Raw genomic sequence first — 26,609 nt, forward strand, 5'->3', positions numbered from 1 at the left:
GTCCCACACGGTTCCCCCTCATCTGCTCTGTGTGTCTTCGGCTCAAACAGCGTGAAGGCTGCCTTTTGGTACTGGCGTACGTCAGGAAGCCTTTCTTCTTCTTCCTCTGGTGGCGTCCATGCCGCCGTGTACCACCTCCTGCAGTCTGCTCTCCTCTGTGATCCGGGCAACTCAAAGGACCTCACACCAGCCCAGTGATCCCTCAGTCGGCACCGAGAGGATAAGACTCCTCCAGCGAGCGTCTCTCACTTCCCGGTATCTTTCTCCCTCCTTGAGTGTGAGAACTTTCCCAGCGAGGGGGCTTCCAGCTTCCCTTGTTGCACACTGTTGGTGCCTAGGAGTTCACCCTCTTTTTGAGGGGTCACAGTGGTTCCCAGGGTTCCATCAGCAGTCCCCAGTTCTCCACAGGGTGTTGGGGTGCAAGAGTTCCACCTTCTCTCCTCTGGAACAGCAGTCCAAGGCCCATTCTTCTGCAACAAACGAATCCTGCAACCAGGTCCACCAGGGAGGGTCGATCTCACACTGTCCTTGATTTTATACTGGCTCTGGCCAATAGGATTAGGGGAAATTCAAGACTGTTGTATGTGGTTCTTACATGTAATCCTCATTCCTCTATTCAGGATACTTCTATTCTTCCTCGTCCCCGTACTTCTTAGGGGAATGGTATGATAAGTACAACCCACGAGTCCATTAGGGAAGAGATTGCTCTTATGGTTGTAGGAAGGGGGTCCAAGATCCCTTATTTGGCGCGGATACTGCCTCTCACCCAATGATGTTGTGTCACTCCCTTGAGGGTTGCCCTCCCCCTATGTGATCCTCCCTCATATAGCCACCCCAAGGGTCAGGATCAGGTTTCAGCTGCTGTCCCCTGGCCACATGAGGAGAAGTCATTGCAGGGAAAAGAGAGATTACACCATCGGATTCATCATACATGGTACAATCTGGGTTTGTTTTGCTGGGGCTGCACCATGCCATTGCGAACTAATGCCAGTTCATCCGTCTCCTCCATGTTATCTCCACATCTAAGTGTGCAGACTACCTTCACAGTCTTAGCTTCGACCTGATAATTCTTTGTCTTGTACCACTTTCACACACTTACTCCCTAATTCTATTGTCCATGCAATGTCCACTGCGTGTTACAAAGTGGGGTCCTTGGCTTGCAATAGCCTCTGTTGAATATTGGGATCTGGCGTATACAGCATCAGCTTGTCCCTTATGTATTAGTCTGTGGCTCCTGTGAAATGCATGTGGCTATCGGGCAACAAAGTCAAGTGACAAAGTTTTCTGTCAACCTTTGGTGGTTTGTGGTAAAAAGGTAGTTCTACGCCAGGACGGACTACATTTCTTTTATTGCCAAAGTGTTTGCTTAGTTTGGTGATATCAATGTCATATTTGTGTTACCATAGGTTGATGCGTCGCCGCATCACCACCTCCCCAGTGGTAAATGGTTCCCGTAAGGTACTGAAAATGTGTAGACCCTGTGCTCCAGGACAGTTTAGGAGGGTGGCTTCCATTGGGTCATTGTAGATCCTGCTTTCCCATGAGATTATAGGTCCTCCCGGTGTTGAGGAATGAACAGTGCTGGCAGGTTCTGCATCGTTCTTGTCAAGTGGTCTGGGAGAGTCTAGCATGTCAGACAATACATAACCTATTGGTTATCGACTCTGTACCTGTTGTGGAGTGGGAGTAGTCATTGCTGGGTTGTGGGAGTGGTGTTGGTCATGACCTCTCTTCTGCCTTTGATACGGTCAACCACACCATCCTGCTCAATCGTCTCCGTGATAACCTGGGCATCACCGGTCAGGCACCTGTAGATGCCTTTCCCCGGCTTACTACGTGTAAGAGAAAATAAAATAACCAACACAACCCCTGTCGGGGAAGGAGGCACTGAGAACCGTCTGCAAGAGTTCAAAGGATGGTTTATTTTTCCAGCTAGGAAATAACCCAAAAAAGCCCTCACTCATTTACATCATTTATTGTCAGTACAATTGGGTCATTCGTGGCTTTAATTGGAGGCCTTGACCTTTATTGTGCATGTAAAAAAGAGTCGAGCTGTGTTTCACATATCTCCTAAGCTTTAGACCTATTAGTATAAGTAAAAACATATATTGTGGCAAAGTGCTTAAGGTTAGTCGTGGGTGTGTTGGGTGGGTTTCGCAGCGCAGGCGAGGGTCTGGTACTTGAAAGAGATACCTTACAGGGAGCGCAGGGTCAGGATGGCAATAAATGACTCTAGATGGGGGTGGGTGGCTTGCACGTTTATGGGGACGAACGAGCAAAAAGTGCTTAGCTCATCCTGGTTCACATGCTGGTTCTCATTCCGGCAGTGATCTCAGAGGAGGAAAACTGTATCATATTGGTTGTTGCAACTTTCTCCAGCTTCAGCGTGAGAATGGGAGCGCAGAGCTTTCCTTCGCAGGGCGAGTGCAAGGGTGGGGGCTAGCCAGCTGCATGCACGCCTTGTGTGTGCCTCTGTCCTTGGCTGTTGCGGTGAAAGGGGGAGCTGAGCCTTGCTGTACTATCGCAGTGAGGCCTGTTTACCCAAGATGGAGTCGAAAGGGGGCACAAAAGATGGATGCCCCGTGTCCTGCTCAGTAGTCCCATCTATGTAGCGGTCAACCGTGGTTAACTTTACATAAGGGCAAGGGGCAACCCCACTACCGGAGGCATGTGGTCCAAGTCCCGTACTGAGGAGTGTACGGTGCGAGGGGGCCTGGGGGCCCCTCGCTCCCATACACCTGGCATGGCTGACTTCTTTCCTCTCTGACCGACCCTCCCAAGTTTAACTTGGGTCCTTCCTCTCCTCTATCTCTATCTCTACCTGTGTTGTTCCCCAGGGGTCTAACCTCTCTCCCTGGCTGTTTAACCAATACCTGTCACTTCTTGCCCACCGCATTGCTGCGCTCTGCCCTAACTTCCAGTGCTATGCGGATGAACCTCAGCTCATTTTCAGGCTACCCTCAGCCAAAGCTTACAAGCATTTGCAAACCTGGCTCTTCAGCCTTACAGACTATCCAACTAATTTAAACATAGATACCTGTCCACACATCCTCCCTCCTCCCCTAATACCTTCGTCAAGCAGTCCCTCCCCTTTTCAATCCCTTACTGGTCTATAACTTTGCTGCTTCCCTCTCCGAGAGCTGCTGCACCGTCCACCTTTTGCTAGATCCTCCACCCTCTGTACCCCTGGACTAGCCTGTCCATCCGAACAGAACTAACTATCGTTCTTGCCAATAAAATAACCCCAAAGCTTATCCCAAGCAATCACTTAAATATCTGAGCACCTGGATCCCCTCTATGCAAGAGAACTACTCCCCCATCGCCCCCACCTCACAACCATCAAACTAGGCTGGACTGCCACACCAGCAACAGCCCTCCTTAAACAAAAAAACGGAAAAGATGAACTGGTACTAGCTGGATCCGTCTCATCAACGCCACTAGTTAATCCCCCCCCCTTAAATTGCCAAATGCAACACATTGCGGTCTGTTTTGTGGTCTGTTAGCCCCACCCATTCTGAAAATCCTCAGGGAGAGAGAGCAGGCAACGCGACACAGGTTCAACCATTCACTTCCTGCGCCTTCACCACCCTATTATATTAGAACTGAGGGTAACTCTGCTGCCCCCCCTCTGCCCCTGCACACAGCTAGTTGACAGAGTACCACACCCAAACTGAGCGGAATTAAACTAGTCTCTCGCCCCTCCCCCCTTTTAATTCCCCCAATACCCCACTTAGGCTAGACAGTATAAAGCACCCAAGACGCTCAAAGTTGAAAAGGTTGCTTTAATGTGACTGGCCAAAGCTTACAAACATTTGCTAACCGGGCACTTCAGGCTTACAGACTAACTATCTCATTTAAACATAGATTTATGCCCTTCCTCCTCCCCAAATCCTAGCACCTAGGATAAACACTTGCCGGAGGTGTTATTTCCTTGGTGGTCCTCATTGGTACTTTGTGTTATTTCTGTCCCACCACTAAAACGTTTTGTAAACCTTTTACCACTTCCTCTAATACCATCCTCAAGTCTGCTACATAGTACTCGTTCCCCCTCATGGACAGGTGTACGCTGCCGTCCTTCCTTATCATAATGTTCCTTTTCATTTTTTTTCACCAGCGTAACCCCAATCACCTTAGCCAAATCATTTTTCTCCCTATATACTATCATTGCTGCCGGCACTGTATGCCCCTCCTTCATTCTCACCAGCATAGACAGCCCTTGATCCCATCTGAGCCTCTGTAAACCTGACCACCTCAGAACAATATCATTGCAGCTACAACCTAATTGTGTTCAAGACATCCTACTCCCCGCCTGCTTGCCCACCCATTTCACCAAAAAAGGGTCAGCAAATCCATGCCTCTGTCACTCTGTCGTAAACTTACATTGCATCTGCTAAAAGATAAACAGTCAAAACCCCTGCTTTCATTGCTGCCCCCTGTTGTTGCCCTCTTCCCTATCCTTCCCCAAAGACTTACTAATATAACCCCTGTACCTATCGGTCCTCCATCGCCCCAACTTCGTTAACTGCCTCTCATTCAACCCTAAACTCTTACCTTAAGATGCTTCCCCTATTATAAACAACTGTGATAGGGCAATCTCCTCCTTCTCCCAGCCTCCTGGATCCCGCGTCCAACAACTTTGGTTCTCGCTCTTCCCCAGCAGCCTGGGTCTCGCTCTGTCCAGCCCCCTAAGTGTCTCTCTCGCTCTCTCTCTCTCTCTCTCTCTCTCTCTTTCTCTCTTTCTCTCGCTCTCTCTCCTAAACTCTTACCTTAAGATGCTGCCCCTATTATAAACAACTGTGTCCTAAATCTGGGCAATCTCCTCCTTCTCCCAGCCTCCTGGATCCCGCGTCCAACAACTTTGGTTCTCGCTCTTCCCCAGCAGCCTGGGTCTCGCTCTGTCCAGCCCCCTGAGTCTCTAGTCTCTCTCTCTCTCTCTCTCTCTCTCTCTCTCTCTCTCTCTCTCTCTCTCTCTCTCTCTCTCTCTCTCTCTCTCTCTCTCTCTCTCTCTCTCTCTCTCTCTCCACTCACCCCCTGGGTTTCTCTCTACCCCCAGTCCCTGAGTGTGTATCTCTGTTTCCTCCGTCTCTCTATATCTCTCGCCCCCACCCCTCAACCCCCTTGGTCTGTCACTCTCGCCAGCCCCATAGGTCTCTCTTTTACCCTGCTATCTCATTCTCACCACAGTGTCCTGTGTTCTACTCCACCCTCCTATTTCCTGCTTCAGCTCTCTTTGCTAGCCATCTCCAAATTCCAACATACCTCTCTTGCGCCTTCCTTTTTATATGGGTCTTCACTACCTTCTAAGGAGGGTCCTGTCCCTATTGGTTTCAGGTGTACAGATTTGGTACGGCAAACTTGTGATTGGTGGTGGTTCTGCCTGGGATGGTCACTTGAGAGCCATCTCCGGTTCCGGAGCACCTCAAGACCTTCCTCTTTGCTTCTGCCTTCACTCGTCCTTTCCCCTGCTCATTTCATGTCTGATACTGCACTGGTCACCTGGGTACTGTCTGATTTCGGGCCCAGGTCCCTGCCCGCCCAGTAGCACACCTGCACTGCCTCCTTGCAACCCTTGCACTTGGGTCTGTATCTGTAACCCTACAGTCCCCCTACATGCACTTTTGGACTCCTGCTGTCTGCTCTTATCCTTGCACCTGCCACCTGCTGGCCACACTTCTGGTTATTGTTTTGATCCCATGTACAGCACTTACCCCTCCCCTTTATCCTGGCACTTTTCCCCTCCCCCGTCCCCTGCACTTGCGCAATCTCAATGTCACTCGGTCTTGTAAGATCCCTGTCTCTGTCCTCCCTCTGTTCCCCCTTCCTTGCCTCGTCGCGCTTTGACACACTTGTGTATAGGCGCGTTACAAATGCAATATCATATCTTGCTGCTTGCCACACCCCGACTGCGCTCCCCCTAGGACAGGGGACCCCAACCTTTTGTTTGCAATGAGCAAAATGTGCCTATCAATTGAAATGGTGAGCAACGGCTCTTCGAAACATATTGGCGCTCAGATGGCAGAAAATGATTGCAACACAAATTGGAAATGTAATAAAGTTTAAGCTTGCTAATAGAACATTTTCATTTGCAGTACTTAACCATTATCTACACAATGTGCAATTCTAGTAAAGAAAATGCTTAAGGCATTTAACTTCATTTGACGTTAAGTGGCTGTTTACAAGAAATGTTGAGGAAATTGAGTGGTCGGTAGGACATTTTTTAGACAGATAGGACCAGTCAAGTTGTTCAGAAATATAGGAGGACTAAATAAACATTACCAGAGACTTCAGGTTCTCAGGCAAAATATTTTTACCAATGGCCAGGGGGATGATATGATATGATATTTTATTTGTATCGCGCTTGTACACAAGTGTTTCAGAGCGCGACGAGGCAAGGGAGGGGAACAAGTAAAAATGATCTTACTAGGCCCAGTGACATTGAGAACGCGCAAGTGCATAGGAAAGGGAAAAGGAAAAAAGCATGGAAGGGGGAGAGTGGAAAGAGCAGAGCCGAGGAGCGCAGGTAAATAAAATACATAAAAATAAATAGAAAATGGAGGCAAACTGTGGTAGTGCAGCGGGGTGGCCAGGAGGCAGTGCAGGAAGGTGGCAGGGTAAGCAGGTACCTGGGCCCAGGGGACAGAGGGTGACCAGGTGCACAATGCCAAGAGAGCAGATCAGCCGGGGAGAAGGGGAACAAAGGCAGAAAACAAAGAGGAAGGTTTTGGGGTGCTTCCGGAACTGGAGATGATTCTCCTCAAGATGATGTCCGACAGCCAGAGGGGCTGTTGGCGATGCTTACGTTTGACATGGAGGCATTGGAAAGAATGACCAATTCACAAGAAATTAAGATATTCTCTTTGAACTGTTAAACCGTTCAGAGGCCACACAGGAACGTGCCCACTTGTTTGAGTATTTGGTTGAAACTATCTCGGACAGAGTTACTGGCAAATGGTGTCCCCTAGTTCAAAAGGTCCAGGTTATCAAAAGGGATGCCGCATGGTTTGATGCACAATGTCAAATCTCAAAAAGAAAACTGAACCAAGATTGAGTGGTGTGTACACGGCTTGCCAGATTTATGGTTTCAAAAGGGCATATAAAAATTGCTTGAAGACACACAAAAAAAAGTATTGAGACACAATGGGAGCTTTTTTGAATGACACCAAATTGTTTTTTGTTTAATGCAATTGATAGCCATTATGCCATCTCCTTGGACAAGTAATCCTTGGACCACCAGCCACCCACGGTTATGGGCCAAGTGCCTTACTGGTCATTCAGTAAGATAGTCTCCAAATGTTTGTTGCTCAGACTGGAGGAGTGAGCTCAAAGTAATATCTTGAAGCTCTCCTAAACAGCTTTAGGGGGAGGGGTTAGCACATTAAACCACTGCTTCACTCTGAGCACAATCATGGAGAAATATGATAAGGTTGAGGGGGGGGAGATTATTTGTGGCTTTTTTCAGATTTTAAGAAACCATTTGATTTGATTGATAGAATCATTTTGTGGTGTAATTTACATTTTATTGGGGTCCCCAATGGTTTATTAAATCTTATCTAACTGTGAGGCCCAGACATCTCAGCATCTGTCGGTTATACAAGATCGAGGAATTATACATTGTTTTTCCTCACAAATAAATGTGAAGCCGGGATGCCAGTTGGCCCCAATGTATTCCTTTCAGACTTTGACTCTAGTACTTCTCTTAGAAAAGTGAATCCACCCTCTGAAGGGTACATTTGATAGCATGCTTCTTTATGCCAAGGGCATGGCTATTTTGAGACTTACCCCGGCAGGTGTTCAACAGGGCATGTGAAATTAAATGTAAAAACAAAAATTCTCTTGTTCGGGGAAAAGGATGAAACCTTGTAGCTGGTTTCTAAATTAATGTATCGATGAGGCTGTAGTCTCATTTTTATTTCAGCGTACTCTTCAAAGAGCGGTGCTTGGATCAATCATTTTAAGAAGACAGCTGAAAGGGCATCATTCATTAAGGATTAAAGGGATTGCTAAAATGTTATCCCAAGTCGGGGGCATTTAGATTGGACAAGTGCCTTGAAGTATATAAGGCAAAGCTCTGTTCCACGATTATTTATGGCAGCGAAATCTGGGGCAGTTTGAACTGTGGTTGCTAAATAAATTCCTGTGCCAAATGGCATGTCTCTCTCCGGGTACACATGGTATCTCTTTATGAGCTGAATTGGGGTTGTTCAGTTTGAAGGTGTTGGCACAGTTAAGATGTGGAACATATTGTTTTAAAACACATCTGGGTTTTTAAGCTAATCATAAAGTGAATTTCATAGGGCTGAATGGGAATGGGAGAGGGAACAAACAACGGGCCATTACGAGATGGCCCGTTGTTTGCTCCCTCTTCCCCTCGCGGGACCCGGTAAGCACGCCTGGTTTTCCCAGGCGTGCTTACCGTGTCCCGAGAGGGGAACTCGTAATGCGGCGGTACGGAGTGAACGGCGCCGGCACCTTTTACGGCACCGTTCACTCCGTACCGCCAGGGTCGTAATGAGGCCCCTAGTGTTTTAGGTCTTTGTGTATATTTGTTGGTTAGTGAGGGTCTCCTCGCTATTCCTTTTAGATAGGCGGCGCACCACCAAGCTCCTAGGGAGAGACCCTCAGAATAGGGGCAGGGTATTCTTCATTGAAGGGACAGCCTGCATGTGTTGTATGTAACTTAAGAGAGGATTTCCCTCCTCAGTGACAATATTTCTCATGATACCGTTCTCTGTGTTACCATATATTGCCTTAATGGTAGGAATGTAAATTTCCTTTTGACCAATTTGGTCGTTACTTTAGCCCCAGGTGTTTTTGCATTAGGATTTTAACAATGACACTGCTATAATAAGTAAGTACGTTTACAGTCAAATAATTTGCATAGTGGCAAACAACTTAAATCCTTTATCTACAAAAAAAAGCCAACTGGAACCACAGCAGACTCATTGGCCAACATTCTCAAACAGTCCAGGACTCCGTCCTCGCTATACTGCTACTGAGGTCTCATCCTTTCAGCACCTCCTTCTAGGGCTCCACACCATGGCCCAGTGCAACTATCGAGCATACAATTTAGTGTGCTGCGAGCAACATGCTGCTCCCGAGCTACATGCTGCTCCCGAGCTACACGCTGGGGGATTACTGCCCTATGAAGTCTCCAAGCTTGTTGTGTAATTTGGGTTGTCTTTTTAATTTGCCACCTGTGGTTTTTAGTCACACTTTTGTAATTTGCAGTGCTTTGGTTCTGCCCCCTCTGTTGCCAAAGACCCAACCTTCTCACAGGTCATCCACTAGCTTGAATCATCATCATCATATTGTGCTTGAGAAAACATACTTGTGGTGCGTGAACCCCGCTTCTTTTCTCTACATCCTGCACCGGTCTTACATAAGTCGACAAGTTTCCTCCAATTGCACTGTGGCTTTGTTCTGTAGCTCACACTGCAGGGTGGCAGTTCACAAATGTGTCTGTGGCTTCCCAGAATCCCTCTGGCCTATTTTATTATAGGGTCCATTCAGTGGGACCTCCAGGACCTTGGGGCACTATAATCACGTCACATCTGTGAACCCATGAGATTTCCTTAAAGGGACAGCATCCTGCGTTGCCCTAATGTTGGTGTCATGGTGGAAGGACCAAGGGGATTCTCCTTGCGCCGTCACTAGACTGTGTGTCACTTGACTTGTGGCGGCACCTGGCCACCTTCGCGTCCTCATCAGTAATATCAGGCGGGGGACATTGTCACAACTCCTTATTTTATTGCCTTAGGCGCCTCACGTTCATAAGGCCTTAGCAATAGATGGCCGTGTAGGCCACCTAGGACCAGCTTTGTGGCAAGGGACCTGTAGGCATGTTTTACAACAAGTAGAAGGGAGAAATGTGACTTACATCAACAGGGACCCACCATACACTTCGATGTTACCAAAGTCACTAGGTATAGGCACCCTAAGGACTCTGCTGTTAGAACAGCACTTCCCTTTACATCCTCATTCTTGTCAGCAACTGGCCTTAGTAAGGATTCCACTGGTTAAACGCATCCAAGTTTCTTCCATGGGCTGCCTAGATTACGTTTAAAGTGGTTAGCCTTACAAGCAAGTGTGTCCACTTTCACTCTGACAGATTCTGTGCCTGGCTCCAGTTTATTTATTTATTTATTTTTTTTTTAAAATGCCCCTGGCCTCGCTGTCCACATCCTTAATGCTTGAATCTTGCAAGAGCTTTGGAACATTCGGTCGACCCTGCAACGCTTTCTCCATTAAACGTTTGGCCTGGTTTGTGTTCTGTACCAACATCCTATCGTAATACACTTGTTGGTTATAAAGGTAAGGATAAACAAAATGTGCTTTATAATTGTTCTGTGCTGCGCTTTGAGAAAATAACTGGCCTGAACACTGGACCTCAGTGGAATGACAGGTGGTTCAGAGTAGGACCTGCATCACTCCACACAAGACCTCAGACTCCTTCCCCCTCCACCAACTCTCCTTATGCACCTCAAGATGGCTGCCACCCTTTTCCAGGAGCACTTACCAATCTCCCTCAGACGTATTGCACCGTCCTCGCTTTGCAGTCCCATGCCCCCACCCATCTGCAGGTACCCGGGAGCATGCAGAGCCCTCCTTGGGGCCAGGCTGTGTTTGGGTGACCTAGATCAGAAGTCAGTCTGCAAATCAGTGCGGAAGCTAGCCTGTATTCACATTGACCACCTGTTAGAAGAAAATGTTCAGCCCTGTTTTCAGGATATGGGGTTACCTTTCTAAATCTGAGCAGTCAGACATTTCTTAAGCTTTTATTTGCCCACCTACAGGTAGCAGTGTTTGAACAATCAAGACCAACTCTTAGGGCGGGTCATAAGGGTAGACAAGAATGCAGGGTAACAGAATTACTGTGAATAGAGGATTACCCATTCAGAGGTATTAAAAAAACGTACTTTATAGATTATTGAAATGTTAAGTAACCATGTTGCAGGTCACAGGTATGTCATTGGCGTTCAGAATGTTTCTAGCAACCTTGACCATATTTTTTTGAGCCACCCTCAGAGCCATAAATCAACTGGGACTTTAGGATACAGTACACATCCTGGGGTACCTTATGACTTGCATAGGATGAACCAGGATTCTGATTGGCAGATTAGGATAGTGGTCCTTGTGCTGTTCAACCCCCTTCATAGGTACATTACATAATGAAAACCCAAAGGTCAACCTAGAGAAAAAACCCATGCGGGAGTTGTGGGTCTGCCACACCAAAACGTTCGCCAAAATAAATTGCTTTCCAGAAGTTGGAGCCTGCCTGCCCGCCCGAGAGGGGATGATTGAGGAAGGGAATCATGAAGGGTTTGTTGGAAGTATTGGTCCTTACACTTTTCAAGGCAAAACACGTAGGTCGAGAGGTGTGAAGTGAAACAGAGGTATTGGTTCCTACACTTATCAGGGCACAGGGTGTGGCGATTAGAAGCCCCAAGAGAACCAAAGTGAATTGTCTTGTGGGAATTGAAGTCCTGGTACTCTAACCATGTGCACGAGGGGCTAAGCGAAAGACTGAGGTGTTTGTTGGGAGTAATGCTGTTTATACTCCACAAGGCAAAGTGTGAGGTGCTGAGAAGCTGTGAGACAACCAAACGTGAACTGTCTTTTGGGAACTGAAGTCCAGCCACTCTCCAATGGGGCACTAGAGGCACTAAGAGATGTTATCCAATTAGGAAGAACAGGCAAGACTAACCACTGTGTGATAGCGAGTCACGGAATACAGAGCTCCATAAACTGATGAATTAACTTTAGTCACAAGAAGGACCATGTGAAAGAAAGGAAACCAGAAATTGAAAAGGAAATTCTTTTATTTCTGACATAAAAACAATAAGTTGTTTGACTTTGTGTCGTCCTCATTGGTGGTGACCCCGCAGAGGTGGTAGTCCTGTTTAACACCTGACTAGACCAGCCTGCCTCCTTTGCACTGCCACCTTGATTGCTAAATGGAGATCACCATCCACATCTGTTTCAGTGCAAACTCCAGAGGCAACTGCTCGGGCCCTGTATAGAGAAGAGCCACTCTGCCATGCATGCTCTGGGGCCCTCTAACAGATTGTAGCACTTGGAAAGGCCCACAACGAGGGCATCGCATCTCATTTACTTGCCACCATGCCCCAAATGTACTTTTGGTATCGATGTTCAACGTTCTACCATGGCACCTCTAACCTCTTGTTTCAAGATATTGTATATGATTCTCGTTATTAGTGTTTTAATTGCATATCACTGAGGTTATGGGGCCGATAGCCATCAACTTCCCCTCTTATTTCGCTTCTATTGAGTGAGGCTACATCTGAACTCTGATTCACTGGCGTCTTGCATCTAGCCTGAAACGCAGGAAAAAATACATTTTTGTATATTTACTTCTAGTTGTATGCATGTGTATGATTACTTCTATTGCAAACATAACTGGATGTATAAAAAAAAAGATGTGCTCAAAGCAGTTTGTCGCAATCTGATACCATTATAGCAATCACCTCCGCTTTTGGGGGAATATATGGCTGATAATGGGCCATCACCAGCCTGACCCTAAAGTAGGCCCTAGCGAAGTGAGGGCTCCGGGTTAACGGCTCTGCAGGCCCTCAAACAGTGTTTTTTTTTTCTCTTTGCAGGAAAAGGGCAGTGTATGTATTGCGCATGCCCAACTGCCCTTGAAAAGTCAATCAAAGATAATTACCACAATGGGAAATGGGTTCTAGAGTGCAGGGACGAGCAGGTAAGTAGGGTGGAGAGGGTGGGGGCAGGTGGTGCGGGATTCAGTGGGGGCTGAGAGGGTACGAGCATAGAGCGCTGGGGTGAAATGAAATGATGTTTTATTTATATCGCGCTCGTACACAAGTGTTTCAGAGCGCGGGGTGCCAGCCAAATAAAGTAGCTGACCATAGGGAAGTGTTTGGGTGGCTGAGAGAACCAAGGCATCACTGACAGATTCCGACAAGGTTCCCAGCCACATGATTTGCAGACCGTGTCACCTGGCGTAAATGATCAATGTTTTAGCCATTCAAATATTTTAGGCTGTGACTGTTCTGAAGAGTGACCCATTTTGGTAGCTGATAATCATTCGGTCAAACAATATCACGTTTCCATTTAAAGATGATTTTGTTCTGTTCCCCAGAATGTTATGACATTTTCTGTTATGTAAGAGTTCTATCTTGCCAACATCGCATTCAGAAATTATTTAATTCATAGAAGTTCTTTGTTAATGTGCAGCTATATGCTTCCTTCATTTTGAATGGCTCAGCTAACCTAATCCCTTATTTTGCCAATCTTTAGTTCCTGGGCCAAGTCCTGCTGCTGATGGAGATCTTACTGTAACCATGGTCCTCATGGCATGGGCGGTTATTGCACTTGTCTTGTTCTTGATGAGACCAGGAAGTCTAAGAGGATCCAGTGGCTCTGGGAAGCCTTCCAGTCCACACAATGTGAGTGTTGTTGTCTCCGGCTTAAGTCAGAAATGCAGACGTACCTTCTAGCAGTGTGCCAAGGTGTGAAAAATGAAACCTGCTGTAAAAATAGTAAGCGTTTAGGAATGTTGGGCTTTACATGTCAGTTTCACAGCTACAGTGGACATAGTTTTCTGTGCACTATTTCCGTGTTCAGTTTTTAAAGCGCACTCACATTGGCAGTGGCGTCGCCAGGAATCAAATTTAGGAGGGGCACAGAGGGGGCCAAAGACAAAAGTAGGGGGGACAGACAAAAGTAGGAGGAGAACATAGTCACTGCTCGTCTTAGGTGGGGGAGCACAAGGGGGGGCACAGGGTTTCACAGCAGGGGGCTGGCTCCCCCAGTCCCCTCCCTAGTGACGCCACTGCTGGCCATTCAGGGTTAAAGATTTTAATACGCAATCTGCGATCCATGCATAAAAGTCACTTGCTACCTCAGTTATTCAGATGCGCGCAGCAAACTATTTCTTTATCGCCAAGAGTCAATAATCAGTAACCAATAGCTGATTGCGAGTGCAGTTTGAGGCCCGCGTCATTCATACATATATATCCTTTTTTAAAGAGTTAAAGTTACGAACTGTAAAAAAGGTGACTTGGCTTCAACAAATGTTGGGAATGCCTAACATATATATAGAGAGAGATTGCAGAATATTGCATGCATGCATTGCAGATTGTCCGTACATTCTGAGCGTATTGAATGTCCATTCTGAGCTTTGAAGTACTCCTGTGTGTTCCGAGCGTGGATGCGCATATCTATATTCAGTGACTCCTCCTTGGTTACGTGTATTTTGAACGTAAGTTACATACATATGGCATGCTGTCTCTGCTTATGTATATTAAATGCACATTGAATGTGTGTATGGTGCTGTTGTGCCTTTGGAGCATATTCTGTGTATGTGCCTGAATAATTGGAGAGATACTTGTGTAGGGTGTTGTAGGTTTATGGTCTTTGCATTGAATATTTTCCATCGAGGGTTTTCCATCGAAAATTATGCATCGAAAAATGTTGCATCTAATGCATTATTTTTACATTTTTTTTAAAATGGGGGTTCCCTCCCCAACCCCCCGTTTTTTATCCTTTAAACCCCTCCAAAAAGTAACCCTTTATCCTTTAAAAACATGCATTCGATGTATAGTTTTTCGATGGAAAGTACATCGATGGATTCACCAGATACCGGTGTTGTATGTATGGTGGAGCTGTGGGAGGTGAGCAACAGAGGCCCCTGAAGTCCCGAATGGGTTATTCCCCAAAATGTGCAAGCTTTGTGTGTTCGTAAATAAACTCAGTGCTGGAAATGGAAATTAACTATGGGATCTCACCAGCCGCGTTGGGTATGGAGCGGTTAGGAGCATGCGTGTGGTTGTAGGTTAAGCTGAGGGAGAACTCACAAGATTCAGCACTCCCTACCCCCACATTTGAACATTTATATTTCAGGAAATTGATACATTATTAAAGAAAGGAGGAGTTTCCTGTACTGTTACAAGCAAATTAGAAAAAGTTTCACATCAAGCTGTTCTTGAATATTTTCTGCAGAGTAAAATCCTGCCAGGAATATTCGCAAGCATTGTAACCAGAAGTTTCTGTAGCGCAGTAGCATAGTGGGTGAGTCATTCATGATCCTGGTGATCTGAGTGCGAATCCCGGTCTCGGGAACAAAAGCAGATTGGTTACCTTAATGGGCTCAAGTCATTTTCCTGGATCCAAGACCCAGGGAGACATTTTTTGCAGGATCTCGGATCCAGGAAAATCCAGCCCTATGACCAGCACTGAATTAACTGCTTTAAAAGCTCAAAGTTTAAAGCCCTCTGGGCCACCGGATAGCATCCTTATAAAAGCTCCATCCACCCCACAGTCTCCCTGCCAAGGTTCGGTCGGCTGACATCCTGCAGTCCACGTTTCGCAAACACAAGGCATAAAGTAATACGTGTACACTGAGAACGCAGTACAAAAAGGAGGGCTCCTTATACACAGCACTGGCGTGGTACTCAATCTCCACCAGCAGCATCCCCCAGGGTTCTATGCTATCGCTGTGGCTTTTCAACATTTGCCTTGCCTCTCTGGCCCATTGAATGTCCTCCTCTCCTCATTTCCAGTGTTATGGGGATGACACTCAGCTTTCACTCAAGCTTCCCTCCACTATCTCATCTATGTCTTCTCTCATCTACCTCCTCTCTCATCTACCTCCTCTCTCATTCCTGACTATCTGACTGCTATTCAGGCATGGTGTACGGCTAATGATATCCGTCTTAATGCCAGCAAGACGGAGATCCTTCTCATTGGAACCCCTGCTCCCTTTCGCTCACTCTCTGAACGCCCTCTTTTGCCCCCCCTCCTTCCTATAAGGCTAAAAACCATGGCATCATCTTTGACTCCTCTATCTCCTTCTCTCCTCACATCATATATCTTGCCAAGGAGGCCCACTTTAAACTTCACCTCCTCAGATGCATTCTTCCCTTCCTCATCTTCCCCCAGAAACGTAATTGTCTCCAGAGCTCTGGTTCTCTGTAGGCTGGACTACTGAAACAGCCTCTTCCTCAATCTGCCTATCTCCTCGCACCCTTCAACTAATAATCCAGAATAGAACTGCAAGACTTCTCCAGCATGGGGTCTGGCATGGATTCACATGCTCATGAATATTCCCCGTCGTCAGGCTGGGAATCCTCGGTAAAGAAAAATCAGTATCAGTTTCGTTTCTGATCTGTCTTTCGTAGTAGTAACCAATCACTGATCTCTGTGTCATACTGACCACAGCCAATGACTGCCATCTTCCTACGCCCCGCCTCTGGCAGCCATCTTCAGATTTTTACCGCACGTTCAAGTGTTGGGATCCTCGTGCTATTGCTCTCGAGTGTTAGTGCTTTTTTCGCGCTTTTTCTTAGGAAAATGTTCTCTTTTTCGGTCAAAAGAGCCTCAAGCTCCACCGTTTCTTTATCCGATCAACGGGGACCCGTGTCGGATTCTTCTACACCCCTCAAAGGTGAAGATTTCGTCGAGCCACGCTTTTGGAGGACTCCAGAAGTTTTCAGGCCCTTCTCGAGCATGGCCCAGGAGAAGGGAAGCTCGACGCCCGGAAAGCTGTTCAGGGTCTGCCCTGGAGGCCAGCTTCAGAATGTCTTTAAGGAGGACGAACACTCCCTTTGCCTTTACTGCCTGCATGAAGACAAGACGCACGTGGAGAAGGACTGTGCGTTTTGCGGCAATATGTCGGAGCGGACCATGAAGGACCGCCATCAGCGTCTCGCCAACTGGCTGGAAGGAAAGAGCCCGTCAGGCGAGAAGAAGAAGAAGAAGTCCGAGCGGTCTTCTAAGTCCTTTGAGGGCGCCCCGGCGACGGGGATCCAACAGAAGGCCAAGCACCGCGAGTCCGCTGGCACCGGGAGCGCCGAACGGTCGGGCTCTACGGGCGCCAGGCAGGGCGCATCCTCCCCGGCGCCATCAACCACGAGCCAACGCTCTGGCTCGGGTAAGAGGAAGGCCGAGCACCCAGCGAAGCTCCTGGAGAGACCCCGGTCGTGCCCGAAGGCCCCATCGGAGGGGTAGCGAGGTGGTGACCCTCCCCCCAAGGAGAAGGCGGTGAGCGCACCTTAAGTGGTGAAAGCCTTGATCCATCCGGCCAAGGCCTCTATCGAGACAGTCGCGGCGGCCCTGGCTCAGCCTGTGGAGGCTACACCAGTGGTGGCGACCTCGGGGCCCAGAATCTCCCTGCCACCGCGGAGGGAGTCCTCTTTCATGCCCATCGACAGGACCCCCGTGAAACCTCCGACGGAGAAGAAAAAGGGGGGGCAGGAGGTCGTCGTGGATTCGGCCTCAACCTCTGAGGAGGAGCTGATCGAAGGCTTAGGCCACGGCGCTGGCGTGGAAGAAGACCATCCTGTCGGGAGGGACCCCGACGTGGGAGACGACGAGAACGTCGAGGGTGCCGACAGGGCTCCTGATCGCCCGTCGTAACCCCCTCAACCAGTGCCGCAAGACAACTCGGCGGCCATTTTGTTGGCTATACAGTCCTTATGCTCGGAGATAAGGACGAGACTGCCGTTACCACCAACGGAGGAACCGCTCCCGACGGGGGACCCGGAGCCAGACCCTTCTGGGAGCCCTTCATCCTCCACCTCCTTTTCAACCATCGTGCCCTGCTCAGCCCTCCTCCCCGTCCACGACACGTGGGGATGATCTGGGGACTGACACGGCCGCGACGAGTACAGACGATGAGGTTTACGACGAGGATCTCCCGTCGTCACCTCCCACCCGGGCTTCCCCGCCCGACGAGATTGGATCGTTTCACGCCATGATCGCCAGGGCATCCGAGCTTTTCCAGCTCTGCCCGGATGAGAAGAAGAAGGAAGGTTTCCTTTATCAACGGCGCGAGACCAAGAGGAAGACGGTCCTTGCTGTACCTCTACTGGACGATATCTGGGATGAGGGTCTCTCCCTCCTCAAGAACCCATCCACAACACCGGCTAGAAGGGATCGGTACGAGAAGAAGAACCGGGTCCCGGACGTGGCCCCCTTGTGCCTTCGGGCACAGCCGACCCCAGACTCGGTCGTCTCCGCGGCGGCCAGGAAGAAAGCGGGGGGGGGGCGCGGCCACTACATCAACCTCCCCGCTGGACGGCGAGGGAAAGAAATTGGACACGATGGGACGCAGAGTCATCTCATCGGCAGCGACGACGATTAAGGCTGCCAACGCCTTGGCTATCGTAGCCCGATACGACAGGGAGTTGTGGTACAAACTCGCCCCCCTGCTGGACTTCCTACCAAACGACAAGAGGGCGGAGGCCCTAGAGATCTTGCAGGAAGGTGAAGTGGCGTCGGACCACACCATTACGATAGCGACGGACATCGCTGACACTGGATTTCGCCAGTTGGGCAACGGCGTGTGCCTTAGGCGGCGTGGATGGCTCAAGGCTACTGACTTCCGTCAGGACGTGCAGAACAGAGTCTTGGACATGCCGTTCGACGGGAGCAACCTGTTTGGGAAAACAGTGGACGATTCCCTACAAGCCATCAAGGCAGACACAGAGACGGCCCGGGCTCTTGGTGTTCTCCAGCAACGACGGCCGCCCTTTCGGAGCGGCGGAGGCAAACAGGGTGCCTCCAAAGGTTCCAGCGGTGGATTTTCCACCTATCGCTAAGCGCCCCGTTCGTCGTCACAGGAAGCCTACAGGGGACGAGGCAAGTCGGGCGGACCCCGCCGTCGTCGCCAAGGAGGACAAGGCGGCAAAGCCTCATCGAAGCAGGACTGAACCGGCCGTGGGGTCGGGCCCCCACCGAAGCATCCCGGTGGAAGGCCGGCTGGCGAGCTTCGTCAGCGTGTGGGAGTCCATATCCACTGACCATTGGGTGCTGGACGCCCTGGCTCAGGGTCACGCGCTCGAGTTTCTAAAGAGGTGCCCGCGCGTCCCCCCTGTGGCCAGGAAGGAACATCACGTCCCTCTACTTCTCCTGGAGGTAAGGGCGATGCTCAGGAAGGGCGCCATCGAGCTCGTCCCAAAGAGGCTTCGGGGCTCCGGAGTTTACACAAGATACTTCCTCGTGAAGAAGAAGACGGGAGGATGGCGTCCCATCCTGGACCTACGACGACTGAACAAATTCATCAAGGCACAGAAGTTCCGGATGGTCACCCTCCAACACGTCCTGGGTCAACTGGAGGAGGGCGATTTCCTATCGTCGTTGGATTTGGAGGATGCCTACTTCCATATCCCCATCCTAAAGGGACACCGAAAGTTTCTCAGATTCATGGTCCAAGGGCGTCACTACCAGTTCAGAGCCCGTCCCTTCGGATTGAGGTCGGCACCCAGGGTGTTCACCAAGTGCCTCGCACCGGTGGCGGCGCGGCTGCGCCTAGAGGGGATCCACGTCTACCCCCTAGCTGGACGACTGGCTCATCCGAGCAAAGACGAAGGAGCTCGCCGTGGAGCACACGGCAAGGACCGTCCAACTACTCACGGACCTCGGATTCTCCATAAACTACGCCAAGTCCCACCTGGTGCCCGCGCAAGACGCACTGTTTCTGGGAGCGAAGCTCGACACAGTGTCGCTTCTGGCCTCTCCGTCGGAGGAAAGGACGAGGGCCATCTTGGGCAAGGTGCAGCGGATGCTGGTTGCAGATGTGGCCAGGGTGAGGTCCATCAAGTCCCTCCTCGGAATTATGTCTTCTTGCATTTATCTCATCCACCTGTGCAGGCTCCGGATGCGCCCGTTGCAGGAGTTCCTGGACGCGCGCTGGATCCAGACGACGGGCAGCTTTGAGGAGAGGATCACACTCGACGAGAGTTTCCGATGAGCGATCCGGTGGTGGGGCACCCGCGCGCATCTGACGGCGGGCATGGACTTCCAGACCCCGGGCCACCAGAAGACAGTGACCACGGATGCCTCCCTGGAGGGGTGGGGAGCGCACACCAAAAACCTGCACGCGAGGGGTCTTTGGCTGCCGGCGGAGAGGTCCCTCCATATCAACGTCCTGGAACTCCGTGCAGCGTTTTGGGCCCTCAGGTCCTTTCTTCCGTCCCTCAAGGGCAAGGTGGTGAGGATCTTCACCGACAACACCACCACCATGTTCTACATCAGGAAGCAGGGCGGTACCAGATCCCCAGCCCTGTCCAAGGAGGCACAGGATCTGTGGCATTGGGCCGTCGCCCAAGGGATGTTTCTGGTGCCATTTCATCTGGCAGGAATAAAAAACACCATCGCCGACTCGCTCAGCAGAGAGCTGCGCTCGTGCCACGAGTGGGAACTACGACAGGATCTAGTGGACCGCCTCTTCCGACGGTGGGGTACACCCCAGATCGACCTGTTCGCGACGGCGACGAACTCCAAGTGCCGGAGGTTCGCCAGCAGGTTTCCCCAGCCGAGGAGCATGGGCAATGCTTTCTCGTTCCCCTGGGAGGGCCTGTTCCTATATGCGTTCCCTCCATTGCCGTTGATGATCCGGCTCATCAACCAGCTCAAGAGGTCACGGTGCAGGATGATCCTCGTCGCACCTTCGTGGCCGAGGCAGATATGGTTCTCCAGCATGGGGTCTGGCATGGATTCACATGCTCATGAATATTCCCCGTTGTCAGGCTGGGAATCCTCGGTAAAGAAAAAACCAGTATCAGTTTCGTTTCTGATCTGACTTTCGTAGTAATAACCAATCACTGGTCTCTGCGTCATACTGACCACAGCCAATGACTGCCCTCTACCTAAGCCCCACCTCTGGCAGCCATCTTCAGATTTTTACCGCACGTTCATGTGTTGCGATCCTCGTGCTATTGCTCTCGAGCGTTAGTACTATTTTTTCACGTTTTTTCTCAAAAAACTTCGTTTTTTTTCGGTCAAAAGAGCCTCAAGCTCCACCGACTCTCTATCCGATCAACGGGGACCCGTGTCGGATTCGTCTGCGCCCCTCAAGGGTGAAGATTCGTCGAGCTACGCTTTTGGAGGACTCCAGAAGTTTCTCAGGCCCGGTCATGGCCCAAGAGAAGGAAAGCTCGACTCCCGGAAAGCTGTTCAGGGTCTGCCCTGGATGCCAGCTGCAGAACGTCTTCAAGGAGGACGAACACTCTTTTTGTCTTTACTGCCTACATGAGGACAAAACGCACGTGGAGAAGGACTGTGCGTTATGCGGCAACATGTCGGAGCGGACCATGAAGGACCGCCATCAACGTCTCGCCAACTGGCTAGAAGGGAAGAGCCCGTCCGGCGAGAAGAAGAAGAAGAAATCTGAGCGGTCTTCTAAGACCTTTGAGGACGCCCCGGCGACGGGGGTCCAACATAAGGCCAAGCACCGCGAGTCCGCTGGCACCGGGAGCGCCGAACGGTCGGGCTCTACGGGCGCCAGGCAGGGCGCACCCTCCCCGGCACCATCAACCACGAGCCAACGCTCTGGGTCGGGTAAGAGGAAGGCCGAGCACCCGGCGAAGCTCCTGGAGAGGCCCCGGTCGAGCTCGAAGGCGGAGGGGGAGCGAGGCGGTGTCCCCCCCTCAAGGATAAGGCGGCGAGCGCACCTAAGGTGGTGAAGGCCTTAATCCATCCGGCCAAGCCCTCTATCGAAACTGTCGCGGCGGCCCTGGCTCAGCCTGTGCAGGCTACACCAGTGGTGGCGACCTCGGGGCTCAGAGTCTCCCTGCCACCTCGGAGGGAGTCCTCTTTTGTGCCCATCGATAGGACCCCCGTGAAATCCCCCGAGGGGAAGAGAAAGGGGGGGCAGGGCGTCGTCGTAGATTCGGCTTCAACCTCGGAGGAGGAACTGGTCAAGGTCTTAAGCCACGGCCTCGGCGTGGAAGAAGACCGGCCCGTCGGGATGGATCCCGACGCAGGTGACGACGACATCGTTGAGGGTACCGACGGGGCCCCTGATCGCCCGTCGGATTCCCCTCTGCCAGCACCGCAAGACAACTCGGCGGCCATTTTGTTGGCTATACAGTCCTTATGCTCAGAGATAAGGACGAGACTACCGTTGCCGACGGAGGAACCTCTCCCATCGGGGGACCCAGAACCGGGACCTTCTGGTGTTCCCCCTACTAAGAAAAGAAGGATCCACCCTCCACCTCCTTTTCAACCGTTGCGCCCCATCCAGCCCTCCTCCCTGTCCACCCGAGGGGATGATACGGGGACTGACACGGCAGCGACGGGTACGGATGACGAGGCATACGACGAGGATTTACCGTCGTCGCCTCCCACCAGGGCTTCTCCGCCCGACGAGATTGGATCGTTCCACTCCATGATCACCAGGGCATCCGAGCTTTTTCAACTCTGCCCTGAGGAGAAGAAGAAGGAGTCCTGGACATGCCCTTCGATGGGAACAACCTGTTTGGGAAAACAGTGGACGATTCCCTTCAGGCCATTAAAGCGGACACTGAGACGGCCCGGGCCCTGGGAGTTCTACAACAACGACGGACGCCCTTTCGGAGCAGCGGAGGCAAGGGCGCCTCCAAAGGTTCCGGCGGCGGTTTCTCCACCTACCGTCAAGCGGCCCGCTCGTCGTCTCAGGAGGCCTACAGAGGACGAGGCAAGTCTGGCGGACCCCGCCGTCGTCGCCAAGGAGGTCAAGGCGGCAAAGCCTCGTCGAAGCAGGATTGAACCGGCCGTGGGGTCGGGCCCCCACCGAAGCACCCCGGTGGGAGGCCGGCTGGCGAGCTTCGTCAGCGTGTGGGAGTCCATCTCCACCGACCGTTGGGTGCTGGACGCCTTGGCTCGGGGCCACGCGCTCGAGTTCCAGAGAAGGTGCCCGCGCGTCCCCCCCGTGGCCAGGAAAGAACTTCACGTCCCTCAACTTCTCCTAGAGGTAAAAGCGATGCTCAGGAAGGGCGCCATCGAACTCGTCCCAAAGAGGCTTCGGGGCTCCTGAGTCTACTCGAGATACTCCCCTCATCCGAGCCAAGACAAGGGAGCTCGCCGTGGCTCACACGGCAAGGACCGTCCAACTTCTCACGGACCTGGGATTCTCCGTGAACTACGCCAAATCCCACCTGGTACCCGCGCAAGACGCTCTGTTTCTGGGAGCGAGGCTCAACACAGTGTCCCTTCTGGCCTCCCCGTCGGAGGAGAGGACCAGGACCATCCTGGGCAAGGTGCAGCGGGTGTTGGTGGCCGACGCGGCCAAGGTGAGGTCCATCAAGTCCCTCCTCGGAATGATGTCTTCCTGCATCTACCTCATTCCCATGTGCAGGCTCCGGATGCGCCCGTTGCAGGAGTTCCTGGACGCGCGCTGGATCCAAACGACGGGCAGCTTCGAGGAAAGGATCACACTCGACGAGAGTTTCCGACGAGCGATCCGGTGGTGGGGCACCCGCGCGCATCTGACGGCGGGCTTGGACTTCCAGACCCCAGCCCACCAGGAGACAGTGACCACGGATGCCTCCCTGGAAGGGTGGGGAGCGCACACCGAAAATCTGCACGCAAGAGGCCTTTGGCTCCCGACGGAGAAATCCCTACATATCAACGTCCTGGAGCTCTGTGCAGTGTTTTGGGCCCTCAGGTCCTTCCTTCCGTCCCTCAAGGGCAAGGTGGTGAGGATCTTCACCGACAACACCACCACCATGTTTTACATCAGGAAACAGGGCGGAACCAGGTCCCCTGCACTGTCCAAGGAGGCGCAGGACCTGTGGCATTGGGCCATCGCCCAAAGGATATTTCTGGTGCCGTTTCATCTGGCAGGGATAGAAAACACCATCGCCGACTCACTCAGCAGGGAGCTGCGCTCGTGCCACGAGTGGGAGCTACGGCAGGATCTAGTGGATCGCCTCTTCCGACGGTGGGGCACACCCCAGATCGACCTGTTCGCGACGGCGACGAACTCCAAGTGCCGGAGGTTCGCCAGCAGGTTTCCCCAGGCGAGGAGCATGGGCGATGCTTTCTCGTTCCCCTGGGAGGGCCTGTTCCTCTACGCGTTCCCTCCCTTGCCACTGCTAATCCGGCTCGTCAACCAGCTCAAGAGGTCACGGTGCAGGATGATCCTCGTCGCACCTGCGTGGCCGAGGCAGATATGGTTCCCGGACCTTCTGGACTTGTCGGCGTCCCCGCCAATCAAGCTGCCGGTGGACGCGGATCTATTCTCCAGAGAAGGAGGCGCCATCCTCCACCACGACCCGAAATCGCTGAACCTGCAGGCCTGGCTCCTGCAGCGCTAGAGTTTGGAGGATACGACATACCGGCCGACTGCAGAGAGGTTCTTGCAAAGGCCAGGGCGTCCTCGACTCTTAAATGCTACGGACACAAATGGAAGAGGTTCTCTGTCTGGTGCCACGCACAGAAGATTAACCCTCTACGAATTACGGCCCCCCAAGTACTGCCGTACCTGCTGACGCTGGCCAAAGCTGGACTGGCACACGCGTCCATCAAGATTCATCTTGCTGCGATCTCCCGATACACCAGAACCACGGGGCGGACGTCCTTGTGGTCTCATCGTCTGGTGAAAGAGTTCATGAAGGGACTGTTCAGATCGTTCCCGCAGGTGAAGGCTCCGGCCCCGGCGTGGGACCTCAACGTGGTGCTGACCAAGCTCATGGGACCTCCGTTCGAGCCCCTGCACTCAGCTCCGTTGAAATTTCTGTCGTGGAAAACAGCATTTCTTGTGGCCATCACCTCCGCACGACGAGTGGGAGAGATCCAGGCCCTTTCCTGCAAGGCCCCGTACTTGACTTTTCACGACACGAGGGTAGTGCTCAGGACGCACCCCTCCTTCATGCCCAAGGTACCGTCGGACTTCCATCTCAACGAACCCTTGGTGTTACCTGTGTTCTTCCCGTCGCCTTCGTCGCCGGCTGAGAGGACTTTGCACTCGCTGGATGTGGCTAGAGCGCTGAAGTTCTACGTGGACCGCACGAAGTGTTTTCGGAAGACGTCACAACTTTTTGTGAACTTTGGACCTGTCAATCAGGGGAAGGCTCTCTCGAAGGCTTCCATTTCCAGATGGCTCTCCGGCTGTATCATGTACTGTCACCGGTTGGCAAACCGACCGCTGCCTGGCCGTCCGAGAGCCCATTCCACCAGAGCGATCGCAACTACCACGGCGTTCCTATCTGGTGTGCCCCTGCTGGACATATGCAGGGCTGCTACGTGGAGGTCGACGCACACCTTCACGAAATTCTACTGCGTCGACCGGGATTCCAGGGAGGAGTCCAGGGTCGGCCAAGCAGTGTTTCGCAACCTGTTTGCCTGAGGTGAGCCTGGTGAGGAGGTAAGATGCTTAATGTTGAGTTTGATGTGATGCTTAATATTGAGCCTTTGCCACCTCCCGTGGTTGTGCATGTGTGTACTGCTATGTATTCTTTATTCATGAGCATGTGAATCCATGCCAGACCCCATGCTGGAGAAGGAACAAGTTACTTACCTGTAACTGTTGTTCTCCAGCGTGGGTCTGGCATGGATTCACATGCGAACCCTCCCGCCTACCCCTCTGCGGCTCTTCACTTGGTCATACTGCCACTTCACGTGCTTCCAAATCTGAAGATGGCTGCCAGAGGTGGGGCTTAGGTAGAGGGCAGTCATTGGCTGTGGTCAGTATGACGCAGAGACCAGTGATTGGTTATTACTACGAAAGTCAGATCAGAAACGAAACTGATACTGGTTTTTTCTTTACCGAGGATTCCCAGCCTGACGACGGGGAATATTCATGAGCATGTGAATCCATGCCAGACCCACGCTGGAGAACAACAGTTACAGGTAAGTAACTTGTTCCTTCCCGGACCTTCTGGACTTGTCAGCGTCCTTGTCAATCAAACTGCCAGTGGACGCGGATCTTCTCTCCGGGGAAGGAGGCGCCATCCTCCATCACGACCCGAAGTCGCTAAACTTGCAGGCCTGGCTCCTGCAGCGTTAGAGTTTGGAGGTTACGACATACCGGCCGACTGCAGAGAGGTTCTTGCAAAGGCCAGGGCGTCCTCAACTCTTAAATGCTACGGACACAAATGGAAGAGGTTCTCTGTCTGGTGCCACGCACAGAAGATTAACCCTTTACGGATTACGGCTCCCCAAGTACTGCCGCACCTGCTGACGCTGGCCAAGGCTGGACTGGCGCACACTTCCATCAAGATTCATCTTGCTGCGATCTCCCGATACACCAGAACCACGGGACGGTCGTCTTTGTGGTCTCATCGTCTGGTGAAAGAATTCATGAAGGGACTGTTCAGATCTTTCCCGCCGGTGAAGGCCCCGGCCCCGGCGTGGGAGCTCAACGTGGTGCTGACCAAGCTCATGGGGCCTCTGCACTCGGCTCCGTTGAAGTTCTTGTCGTGGAAAACAGCGTTTCTTGTGGCCATCAACTCCACACGACGGGTGGGAGAGATCCAGGCCCTTTCCTGCAAGCCCCCGTACTTGGCTTTTCACGACGCACCTCTCCTTCATGCCCAAGGTGCCGTCGGACTTCCACCTCAACGAACCCTTGGTGTTGCCTGTTTTCTTCCCGTCGCCTTCGTCGCCGGCTGAAAGGACTTTGCACTCGCTGGATGTGGCTAGAGCGCTGAAGTTCTACGTGGACCGCACAAAGTGTTTTCGGAAGACGTTACAACTTTTTGTGAACTTTGGACCTGTCAATCAGGGGAAGGCTCTCTCGAAGGCTTCCATTTCCAGATGGCTCTCCGGCTGTATCTGTCATGATGCCTACCTCCAAGGAGCCAGGTCCGACCCAACAACCCCAGAGGCAGGCATCATTTCCCCCAGGGGAGTGCCAGCGGGCC

At 51.6% G+C, this 26,609-nt stretch overlaps 1 protein-coding gene across 2 annotated transcripts in view; it reads left to right on the forward strand.

The window, feature by feature from the left end:
• SMIM14 (small integral membrane protein 14) overlaps nt 1–26,609 on the forward strand; it is an 821,041-nt gene that overhangs the window by 707,602 nt on the left and 86,830 nt on the right. For both annotated transcript variants that reach the window (XM_069631778.1, XM_069631777.1), the window contains one exon: nt 13,282–13,430. In XM_069631778.1, coding sequence (XP_069487879.1) covers nt 13,282–13,430 — 149 coding nt within the window. The remainder of the gene's footprint in view (nt 1–13,281; nt 13,431–26,609) is intronic.

The sequence above is a fragment of the Ambystoma mexicanum genome, chromosome 6q (genome assembly GCF_040938575.1).
Source record: "Ambystoma mexicanum isolate Mex_15411 chromosome 6q, UKY_AmexF1_1, whole genome shotgun sequence".
Taxonomy (NCBI): Eukaryota; Metazoa; Chordata; class Amphibia; order Caudata; family Ambystomatidae; genus Ambystoma; species Ambystoma mexicanum.